This window comes from Sapajus apella, unplaced genomic scaffold (assembly GCF_009761245.1).
Source record: "Sapajus apella isolate SASKATOON/1434 unplaced genomic scaffold, GSC_monkey_1.0 scaffold14, whole genome shotgun sequence".
Taxonomy (NCBI): domain Eukaryota; kingdom Metazoa; phylum Chordata; class Mammalia; order Primates; family Cebidae; genus Sapajus; species Sapajus apella.
Genome location: NW_022436954.1, coordinates 3,898,609 through 3,910,863, shown reverse-complemented (window position 1 = coordinate 3,910,863; position 12,255 = coordinate 3,898,609). Strand labels below are relative to the sequence as shown.

The 12,255-nt window shown below is 40.5% G+C and overlaps 1 protein-coding gene across 3 annotated transcripts in view; it reads left to right on the top strand.

Annotated features, from left to right (window-relative positions):
- The window catches only part of KDM2A (lysine demethylase 2A), a 137,019-nt gene that overhangs the window by 76,667 nt on the left and 48,097 nt on the right, over nt 1-12,255 (top strand). For all 3 annotated transcript variants that reach the window (XM_032282693.1, XM_032282695.1, XM_032282694.1), the window contains one exon: nt 11,190-11,368. In XM_032282693.1, coding sequence (XP_032138584.1) covers nt 11,190-11,368 — 179 coding nt within the window. The remainder of the gene's footprint in view (nt 1-11,189; nt 11,369-12,255) is intronic.

Genomic DNA, 12,255 nt, shown 5'->3' with positions numbered 1-12,255 from the left:
GGAGTACATCTTTGCCTGAACTGGGGGAGGGTGGTTGCTTTACTCCCAGCTGTCCCTGCAGCTGCTCAGCCAGATTCCTAGATCTAGCATCCTTCAAAACATCTCAACCTTGGTAACTCAGTTGCATAACATTGGTAACTCAGTTGCATAACTAATATAGTAGTATTCTCCAAGGTGGTTGGATTACTGGTGATTTTTATTTTCTTTTTTAAACTCTTGTATTTTCCAAATTTTATACCATGGGACTGTGTTCTAAACTGTTCAGTATGAAGAAAACAAAGAGCTCAGTTACTATAAAGAAAGTGGTTTTCTGGTCTCTGTTCAGTGGCTCTGGTGTAATAGAGCTATATCAAGTCTTTCTTTGCAAAACTCTTCATTTCCTTTTATTTTTATTAGTTGTCTGTGCTCTATGCAGTCTGTATAACTTTGGGTTTTACATTCATCAAGCAAATTACAGTTTCCTGTTAGAACTTCAGTTCTGTTATAATTATATTCACTAAAGAAAATACTTAACATAAGCCAACAATTGTCAGCTTATCCTAATTTAGTTAGAATTATTGCATTGCCTGTGTATTTACCCAGTTCAAAGCTGCTTCCATTGCCAGTATTTTATTTTCTATTTTATAACCAGTTCTCAATAAGCCTCCAATAAGGAATGAATCATTTTTCTACCACTTACAGCAGCTTTCTTTGCCAAATCCACAGTATCTTCTGTCAACTCAAGATGTTGTGATTTCTTCAGACTTATCTCAGAAGCACAAGAATTGCTAAATTTCTCTCACTTAGATGTAATCTTTATATTGCATACCCACCCCATCACAGTTAAGCTGAGTCATGCAAACATAATTGTTGGTCATAAATTGGGAGTAGTGGCACAGTCATCCACCTTAGGGCAATCTTCTAACGACATAACCACTACAGTGAAACCTCCTTTGGCAAAATCATTCATGGTGCATGAGCAGGGGTTTGCTGTCCATGAGCCTCAGATGCAGGCTAACTGCTGCCACCTCCAGTTCTTCATGTCAGTCAGATGGCAGGAGGGAGCAAGTGGACCTATTATAGTTTTAAGAGATGAGGTCTCGTTATGTTTGTTGTCCAGGTGGCATTGAAATCTTGGACTCAAGCTATCTTCCTGCCTTAGGCTCTTGCGTAGCTGGGACTACAGGCACGTGCCACAGCCCCGGCTCAATAATTAGTCACAGTAGCAAAAATGTGGTAGCAACCTAAATGTCCATCAGTGGTGAATATATGAGCATAATGTGATATTTTCATGCACTGGAATATTATTTAGCCTTAAAAAGGAAGGAAAGGCCAGCACGGTGGCTCACACCTGTAATCCTTGCACTTTGGGAGGCTGAGGCGCGTGGATCACGAGGTCCAGAGATTGAGACCAGCCTGGCCAACATAGTGAAACCCCGTTTCTACTAAAAATACAAAAATTAGCTGGGTGTAGTGGCATGCGCCTGTAATCCCAACTACTGAGGAGGCTGAGGCAGGAAAATTGCTTGAACCTGGGAGGTGGAGGTTTCAGTGAGCCAAGGTCGCACCATTGCACTCCAGCCTGATGACAGAACAAGACTCTGTCTCCAAAAAAAAAAAAAAAAAAAGGGAAATTCTGATACATACCACAAATCCTAAGGACTTATGCTAAGTGAAATAAGCCAGCCATAAAAAGACAAATACTGTGTAATTTCACTGACATGAATGAAGTATATAGAGTAATCAAAATCATGGAGAGAAAATAGAATGGTGGTTACTGGGGAGAAGGGCAGTGGGGACTTAAAAGGGCCATAGTTTCAGTTTTTTTTTTTTTTTTTTAAAAAGGTGCGTGCCTGTAATCCCAGTTGTTACCCAGGCTGGAGTGCAATGGTGAGATCTCGGCTCACCGCAATCTCCGCCTCCTGGGTTCAGGCAATTCTCCTGCCTCAGCCTCCTGAATAGCTGGGATTACAGGCACGCACCACCATGCCCAGCTAATGTTTTGTATTTTTAGTAGAGACGGGGTTTCACCATGTTGACCAGGATGGTCTCGATCTCTTGACCTCGTGATCCACCCGCCTCGGCCTCCCAAAGTGCTGGGATTACAGGCTTGAGCCACCGCGCCCGGCCGTAGTTTCAGTTTTATAAGATGAACAGAGTTATGGAGATGGATGGTGGGTAATGGTTTTACAACATTGTGAATATATTTAATAACACTCAACTGTACTCCTAAAAGTGGTTAAGATAGAATATTTTATGTTTTTTTGTATTTTACCACAATTTTTTACAAGCTGACAACAAGAAAGTAGACTCCTGGATACAGTATTCAAATTTCTGAGCTATACACATATATAAGATCTTATTCAGTCATCAGTCTTTCTTTGGTTTTCTTCCTACTTCCTCATCACTTTTCATCTCCTCTGTAATCTTCTTACTGCTTGTAGTGATCTTTGGAAGCCCTTTGTAACTTTATATTTTCTAAATAAACCCAAGGATAAACACAGATACCTTTGCTGTGACTAAAAATAAAGCAGCAGTTACATCTAACCTAACAGACCTTATCTGAAATTAACTTTTCTTTCTTTTTTTTTTTTTTTTTTTTGAGACAGGATATTGCTTTTGTCACCCAGACTGGAGTCCAGTGGTACAATCATGGCTCACTGCAGGCTTGACTTCCTGGGCTCAAGCAGTCCTTTCACCTCAGCTTCCCAAGTAGCTGGGGCCATAGGTGGGCACCACCATGCCCAGATGATTTTTGTATTTTTTTGTAGAGATGGGGTTTTGCCAAGTTTCTCAGGCTGGTCTTGGAACTTCTGAGCTCAAGTAGTCAACCTGCCTTGGCCCACCAGAGTGTTGGGATTACAGGTGTGAGCCACTGTGCCCAGCCAGTAACTAACTTTCTACCCAGATTTTTAAAAGTCTGGATGTTTTTGTTTCTTGGATAGCTAATCACTGGCAAAAGACAGTGAAAAAACTGATCCAGCTCTTTTCAGCCTGTGGTGGAATGTTACTTCTTCAGTGTCAGTTTATTTCTCAGAAAGAAGTAAGCCATTTTGTAATGTAAACTTTCTGTGATAGAATGTATTGGTTGAGAATATGGACTCTGGAGCAAAGCGGTCCCCAGCGACACTAATTACTAGCTCTGTAATCTTGAACAAATTACTTAAATGTGAAGTACTTAGAACACTGTCTGTCATATACAGTTGACCCTTAACAACGTAAGGGCTAGAGGCACCAACCCCCAACAAGTCAAAAATATACATATAACTTGGAACTCCTCAGAAACTTAACTGCTGATAACCTACTGTTTACTGGAAGCCTTATGGATAATGTAAACAGTTAATTAATACATATTTTATGTTATATATATTGTATACTATATTCTTAGAATAAAGTAAGAGAAAAAATTATTAAAATCATAAAAGAAAGTATGTTTACTATCTTTTCATCTTCATGATGAGTAGGCTAAGGAGGAAAAGGTGGGATTGCTTTTGCTGTCTCTGGAGTGGCAGGGGTGGAAGAAAATTCATGTCTAAGTGAACCCATATAGTTCAAACCTGTGTTGTTCAAGGATCAACTCTGCTGAGTTCTCGGTAAATGTTAGCTATTACTTTGACTATCACAGAATGTGCTCTGGTCCATACCCAGAGTATGAGCACACCTCATTTTATTGCACTTTGCTTTATTGCACTCTGCAGATAGTGTTTTTTTTTTTTTTTTTTTTTGTAACAAATAGAGGGTTTGTGGCAAACCTGCACTGAGCAAATTCATAGCTGCCCTTTTTCCAATAGAATGTTTTGGTAATTCTCGCACTATTTAAAACATTTTCATTATTATTTGTTAGTGGTGATCAGTGGTCTTTTTTTTTTTTTTTTTTTTTTTTTTTTGAGATGGAGTCTCACTCTGTCACCCAGGCTGGAGTGCAGTGTTACAATCTTGGCTAACTCTAACCCCCACCTCCTGGGTTCAAGCAATTCTCATGCCTCTGCCTCCCAAGTAGCTGAGATTACTGGTATGCGCCACCACGCCTGGCTATTATTGTATTTTTAGTAGAGATGAAGTTTTACCATGTTGACCAGGGTATTCTCAGACTCCTGACCTCAAGTGATTCACTTGCCTTGGCCTCCCCAAAGTGGGTCACAGGCGTGACCCAGTGCACCCAGCTGATCAGTGATCTTTGACATTATTATTACACTTGTTTTGGGTGCTGTGAACTGCATCCATGTAGGAAAGCAGATTTGAAATGTTGTGTGTGTTCTGACTGCTTTGCCAAATTGCTGTTCCCCGTTCTCTTTCTCTCCTCAGGCCTCCCTATTCCCTGAGACACAACAATATTGAAATTAGGCCCACTATTAATATTACAATCACTTAAAATGAGAAGTTAGAAATGATTAAGTTTAGTGATAAAGGCATGCCAAAAGCCAAGATAGGCCTTTTACATCAGAGAGTTAACTAAGATGTGAATGCAAAGGAAAGATTCTTGAAGGAAATTAAAAGTGCTACTCCAATGAACATGGGAATGTTAAGAAAGAAAAATAGCCTTATTGCTGATATGGAGAAAGTTGAGTGGTTTGGACAGAAAATCAAACTAGCTATAACATTCCTTCAACAAACTCTAAGCCACAGCAAATCCCTAATTCTCCTTAATTCTGTGAAGGCTGAGAGAGGTGAGGGAGCTGCAGAAGAAAAGTCTGAAGTTAGGAGATGTTGGTTTATGAAGTTTAAACCATCTTTGTAACATAAAAGTGCAAGGTAAAGCAGCAGCACATGCTGATGTAGAAGCTACAGTAAGTTTTCCAGGAGATCCAGCTAGGATCATTAATGATGGAGGCTGCACTGAACAACAGGTTTTCCATGTAGATGAAACAGCCTTCTATTGGAAGAAGATGCCCTCTAGGATTTTCATAGCTAGAGAGAAGCCAACTGCTTCACGGGGCAGGCTGACTGTCTTGTTAGGGGCTAATGCAGCTGATGATTTGAATTGGAAACCAAATTTACCATTCCAGAAAACCTCATTTACCATTCTAAAATCCTAGGGCCCTTAAGAATTATGCGAAATCTACTCTGTTAATGGAACAACAAAGCCTAGATGACAGCACATCTGTTTTACAGTATGGTTTACTGCATATATTAAGCCCACTGTGGAGATTTGCTCAGGAAAAAAGGTTCCTTTCAAAATATTACTGCTCATTGGCAATGTACCTGTTCACCCAAGAGCTCTGATGAGAATGTACAAGAGATTAATATTGTTTTTGGTTTTGTTGTTTTTTAAGACAGGGTCTCACTCTGTTGCCCAAGCTGGAGTGCAGTGGTATGATCACAGCTCATGCCAGGCTTAATGTCCCTGGGCTCAGGTGATCCTTCCACCTCAGCCTTTATCTGGGCCTACAGGCAGGTGCCAACACACCCAGCTAATTTTTGTAGTTTTGGTGGAGACACAGTTTCACTGTATTTCCCTGGCTGGTATTTCCCTGGCTGCTTTTGAACTTCTAGGCTCAAGGGATTTACCTGTCTCGGCCTCCTGAAGTGCTGGGATTACAAGCATGAGCTACCATGCCCTGCCTGAAATTAATATAGTTTTCATGTCAGATAACAGTATTCATTCCGTGGCCCTTGGTTCAAGGAGTAGTTTCAACTTTGGTCTTACTATTTAAGAAATACATTGCATGAGGCTGTAGCTGCAATAAATAGTGATTCATCTGATGGATCTGGACTAAATCAATTGAAAAACATCTGGAAAGGATTCACCACTATAGATACCATTAAGAACATTTGTGGCTGGGCATGGTGGCTCATGCCTGTAATCCCAACATTTTGATAGGCCCAGGTGGGTGGGTCCTTTGAGGCCAGAGTTTGAAACTAGCCTGGCCAACAATTAGCCATTCTTGGTGGTGCACACTTGTAGTCCCAACTATTTGGGCGGCCAAGATGGGAAAATCACTTGAGCCCAGGAATTTGAGGCTGTAGTGAGCTCTGATCTTGCCGCTGTATTCTAGCCTGGGCGTGAGAGTGAGACCCTGTCTCTAAAAAATTAATTAAAATGAAAACATTTGTGGTACATGGGGGGAGGTCAAAATATCATCATTAACAGATGTTTGGAAGAAGTTGATTCCTACCCTTATGGATGACTTTGAGGGGATCAAGACTTCAGTGGAGGAAGTTACTGCAAATGTGGTGAAAATAATGAGAACTAGAATTAGCGAGTTGAAGATGTGACTGAATTGTTGCAATCTGTAATGAAACTTGAGTAGATGAGGAGTTGCTTCTTACAGATGAGCAAAGAAAGTAGTTGGTTTCTTAAGATGGAATATGCTTCTGGTGAAGATACTGTGAACATTGTTAAAATGACAACAAGGTATTTAGCATATTACATAAGGTGAGTTTATAGAGCAGAAGTAGGGTTTGAAAGGATTGACTCCACATTTGAAAGAAGTTCTGCTGTGGGTAAAATGCTATCAAACAACATCGCATTCTACAGAGGAATGTTCCTGTGAAAGGAAGTATCAATCCATGTTGCAAACTTCATTGTTGTCTTATTTTAAGAAATTGTCAACCTGAGAAGCATAGCTAGATCTTACATCTGCAAAAAATTAAAATATTACCCAGGCATTGCGGTGTGTGCCTGTAGTCCCGGCTACTCAGGAGGCTAAGGTGGGAGGATCATCTGAGCCCAGGAGTTTGTGGCTGTGGTGAGCTGTGCATCACTGTACTCCAGCCTGGGCAACAGAGCAAGACCCTGTCTCAAAAGAAAAAAGAAAAGTTTACACTTCAGTGAAAGAAAAAGAAATTGCCATATCTACCAACCTTCAGCAACCACCACCCTGATCAGTCAGCAGCCCTCAGTAGGGACATTGAGGCAAGTCCCTACACAAGCAAAGATAATGACTCACTGAAGGCTCAGATGATTGTTAGCATTTTTAGCAATAAAGTATTTTAAAATAAAAGTATGTGCCTTGTTTTTGTAGACACAATGCTGTTGCACACTTAATAGCCTACAGTATAACTTAAATATAACTATGTGCACTGTGAAACCAAAAAGTTTGTGTGTCTTGCCTATTACAATATTTGCTTTATTGCGGTGGTCTGGAACTGAGCCCGCAATATCTCCAAGATAGGCCTATACTAAGTATTCTAGCAATAAAAGAATACCAGACTGGGCAACATGGCAAAACCTCGTCTCTACTAAAAATACAAAAAAATTAACTGGGCATGGTGGCATGCACCAGTAGTCCCAACTACTCAGGAAGCTGAAGTGGGAGGATCGCCTGAACCCGGAAGGCTTCAGAGGTTGCAGTGAGCCTAGATAGTGCCACTGCACTCCAGCATGGGTGATAGAGTGAGGCCCCATTTCAAAAGGAAAAAAAGAATAAAACTGCTTTCCTCTACTTTGCTCTACATTCTTTTTCTTTTTTTTTAAAGACAGTCTTGCTCTGTCATCCAGGCTAAGTGCAATGGTGCGATCTCAGCTCACTGCAGCCTCTGCCTCCTGGGTTCAAATGATTCTCCTGCCTCAGCCTCCTGAATAGCTGGGACTATGGGCACACATCACCACACCTGGCTAATTTTTGTGTTTTTAGTAGAGTTGGGGTTTCACTATGTTGGCCAACCTGGTCTGGAACTCCTGACCGCAAATGATCTGTTCACCTTGGCCTCCCCAAGTGCTGGGATTACAGGCATGAGCCACCATGCCTGGCTTCCTCTGCATTGTTGAAGGAGAGTATTTACTTGTAATTTCTTAAATTAGGGTTAAATACAGATAATATAAAGTTTACCATCATAACCATTACATTGTTTTTCTTTTTGCATAAAATATTTCGTTGTCATGTACCCATTTTAAAGTGTGCCTGTGTCATTAAGTTTATTCACGGTGTGCCACCATCACTATCTAGTTGTAGAATTTCATCACCCTACAGAAACTCCATACCATTGAGCAGTCATTCTCTTTTCTCCTCTGCTTAACTCCTCGCAACAATGAATCTGCTCCCTGTCTTGGTGAAGTTGTCTAATCTGTATATTCCATATAAAGGGAACTATATAGTATGTAGTGAGAGAACTAGAATTAGCAAGTTGAACAACTACTTTGTGTAGGCTTCTTTGATACAGTATGTTTTCTTGGTATATCTGTGTTGTAGCATGTATTAGTACTTCATTCCTTTTGATGGCCAAATATTTCCTTGAACAAATCGACCACATTTTGTTTATCTGTTCATATCATTATAAACATTTTTGTTATTTCTATCTTTTAGCTGCCTTGAATAGTGCTGCAGTGAATATTTATGTACAAGCTTTTGTTTGAACACCTTGTTCAGTTCTTTTAGATATATGCCTGGGACTGGAATTGCTGAGTCACGTGGTCATTCTGTGTTTAGTTTATTGAGGAACTGCCAACCATAGTGGCTGCATCATCTTGTATTCCCACCAGTAATGTTTGAGGGTTCTGATTTCTCTGCGTTGTTGCTAGCACTTATTATCTTCCATTTTTAAAATTATAGTGATCCTAGTGGGTGTGAAGTGATATTTCTTGGCAGTTTTGATTTGACATTCACTTTTTCTTTTAAAATATGATGGGCAGGTTCAGTATATTGCCTACATTATTAGTTGTTTTACTATTAATATATATATTCTGCCTTGTCTACTTTATACTGACCATCTTCTTCTTCTCTAGGGTATTACCTCTTATCTTTAACTAAACTATACATTTCTTGAAGGCAGGGAATCAGGTTCTAATGCTATGTGGTATATCCAGCCAGGACAGCTACATAGTAAGTGTTATTTATCTTAAAAGGCAGTCTCTCTCGACAGATAGATAGATAGATAGATAGATGGATGGATGGATGGATGGATGGATGGATGGATGGATGTTGTTTTGTTTTCAGTAGTTTCACGCTGGTTGCCCAGGCTGGAGTGCAGTGATGATCTCAGCTCACTACAGCCTCAACCTCCTGGGCTCAGGTGATTCTTCCACCTCAGCCTCCTGAGTAGCTGGGATTACAGGCACCTGCTACCATGCCCAGCTAAATCTTTGTATTTTTATTTTTATTTTTTTATTTTGTGTGTATGTGTGTGTTTAAATTTTTTCTATTTTTAGTAGAGATGGTGTTTTGCTGTGTTGCCCAGGCTGGTCTCAAACTCCTGGACTCAAGCAGTCTGCCCACCTTGATCTCCCAGCTGCCCACCATGCCCAGCTAGGCAGACAATATTGTCAGCTTTTTATTCTCTCTCCCTTCCTGGACCACCATTTTCTGAATCTTTTAGTTTATGCCTTTACTTCTGCTTGGAATTGTCCCTGTTGAATCATCTCTTGTTAGAATTCTACTTATTCTTCCCCCACTTTTCCTAAAGCCTTTTCTGATCTGTCTAATAAAAGTATGATACTTTCCTTTGGTTTTTACTGCTGCTTGAGCACCTACTTTGTATTAAATATTTTATTTCATCGACTTTAAATCTTCACAGTGGCCCACAAGGTGATATTCATCCTCCACAAGATATTAATGTTCAGAGAAATTACATAACTTGTCTACGTAGTATATAGGAACTGAGATTTAAACTTAGGTCTCAGTCAGGTGCAGTGGCTCACGCCTGTAATCCCAACATTTTGGGAGACCAAGGCAGGTGGATCACCTGAGGTCAGGAGTTCAAGACCAGCCTGGGCAACATGGCAAAACCCTGACTCTACTAAAAATACAAAAATGAGGCAGGTGTGGTGGCATGTGGCTATAGTCCCAGCAACTCAGGAGGCCGAGGCACGAGAATTGCTTGAACCTGGGAGGTAGAGGTTACAGTGAGCCAAGATTTCATGCCACAGCACTCCAGCCTGGATGACAGCAAGATTGTCTCAAATAAATAGCCGGGCATGGTGGCTCACACCTGTAATTCCAACTGGTTGGGAGATGGAGGCGGGTGGATCACAAGGTCAGGAGTTCAAGACCAACCTGACCAACATGGTGAAACCCCGTCTCTACTAAAAATATAAAAATTAGCCGGGCGTTGTGGTGCACACCTGTAATCCCAGCTATCCAGGAGGAGGCTGAGGCAGGAGAATCACTTGAACTCGAGAGGCAGAGGTTGCAGTGAGCTGAAATCGTGCCACTGCACTCCAGCCTGGGCAACAGAATGAGACTCTGTCTCTAAATAAATAAATAAAATAAAATAAATAAATAGACCAGGTGTAGTGACTCACACCTGTAATCTCAGCACTTTTGGAGGCTAAGGTGGGCAGATTGCCTAAGCTCAGGATTTCGAGACCAGCATGGGCAACACAGTGAAACCTTGTCTCTACTAAAGTACCAAAAATAGCTGGGGGTGGCAGCATGCGCCTGTAGTCCCAGCTACTCAGAAGGCTGAAGCAGAATTGCTTGTACCCAAGAGGTGGGGGGTTGAGTGAGCCAGGTCTTGCTACTGCACTCCAGCCTGGGTGACAGAGCGAGACTCTGTCTCCAAATAAATAAATAAACAAGCAAACAAACAAACTTAGATATTGTTTTCTCTCCATTACTATTTTATGCAGACTCTTGTGGCCTTCTGCATTTTGTTGTAGTTGTTACGGTCAACAAGAATCTGATGCAGATCCTTGTGTCCATCCTGGTATCTTTACCATTCTATAAATATTTGTGGAATGAATGAAAAGGGGACTTTATTCTTCATGAGCTAGGATAATTATCTTCATGGTCTAGGATATTATTGACAGGTTTGGGAAATAACCCTGTTTAACAAAAGAATATAAATTCAAAATCAGTCATATTACCCACTAAATTATGGATCCTTTATTCAAAGTATGGGATAGATTAGGTCAGCCTGCATCAAATCAGTATATCTCAGTAAGTAAGAGCTTGACTCTAGAGTGAGCCTGCCTGGGTTCTTGTCCTGCCTTGTTCTATATATTATCTAACATCTGCTTTCTCATGTATGAAACGGAGATTAGTATTTAGCATTTAGAATTGTTAGTATTAAATGAGACCTTAGATAAAAAGATTTAACAACAGACTGTATAGTAAACATGCCATAGGGAATAGTTGTTATTACTAACATTGTCCATTATCTTTTCCATTCTCTGTGACTTGATTATGATTATGCTGAGTGAGAACTTTTTGCTTGTCTGTTATTGAAAATAAGAAAGGATAGTTTTTTTCCTTCTTTCTTTAAAAATATTCTTAGTATATTTAAGGATATTAGTGGCTTGATAGAGATGATTGATGCATCTTTTATGACAGGGAGTCGTCGCATGGTGGATGTCATGGATGTGAACACACAAAAAGGCATTGAAATGACCATGGCTCAGTGGACACGCTACTATGAGACCCCAGAGGAGGAGCGAGAGAAACTCTATAATGTCATCAGCCTTGAGTTTAGCCACACCAGACTGGAGAACATGGTGCAGAGGCCCTCCACGGTTAGTGTAATCATTTTCTTCATATTGTCATTGTGACCAAAAAGGGTTGTTTTTGGCTGGGTTTTGGTAACTGATGCTTGTAATCCCAGCATTTGGGAGGTCAAAGCTGGTAGATCACTTTAGCTGAGGAGTTTGAGACCAGCCAGGGCAACATGGTGAAACCCCAAAAAGTACAGAAAAAAAAAATAGCCGGGCGTGATGGCACACGTGTGTAATCCCAGCTACTCAGGAGGTTGAGGTGGCAGGATCACTTGAGCCCAGGAGGTTGAAGCTGCAGTGACCCATGATTGTACCACTGCATTCCCACCTGGGTGACAGAACAAGACTCTGTCTCAAAAAATTAAAATAAAATGTGTTGTTTTTATACTGGGAAAATTTATAATTTTTTGTACATATATTAAGCTAAAAGTAAACAAGACTATTTGACAAGAATAACTTGTATTTTTATATTAATATATTAATTATTTTGATAAGACTAACTGCATTTTCTGAAATCACTTAAAAGTTTTGCAGGGGTGAATTTTAAAATTTATTATAATTTTTAAAAAATATATATTTTTTTAGAAACAGGGTCTTACTATTTTGCCCAGGCTGATCTTGAACTCCTGGGCTCAAGCAGCCCTCCCACTTTGGCCTCCCAAAGTGCTAGGACTACAAGTGTGAGCCACTGTGCCTGGACGTGAAATTACTTAATTTTACATAGGGCAGGATTATTCTGATTTGTGTCACCAGTAACTTAATGTAGGAACATTGAGCTTTGCATGTAATGGAGAGGATTATTAAAATTCACTCTTGTGGCCAGACGCAGTGGCTCATGCCTGGAATTCTAGCACTTTGGGCGGCCAAGGCGGATGGATCACCTGAGGTCAGGAGTTTGAGACCAGCCT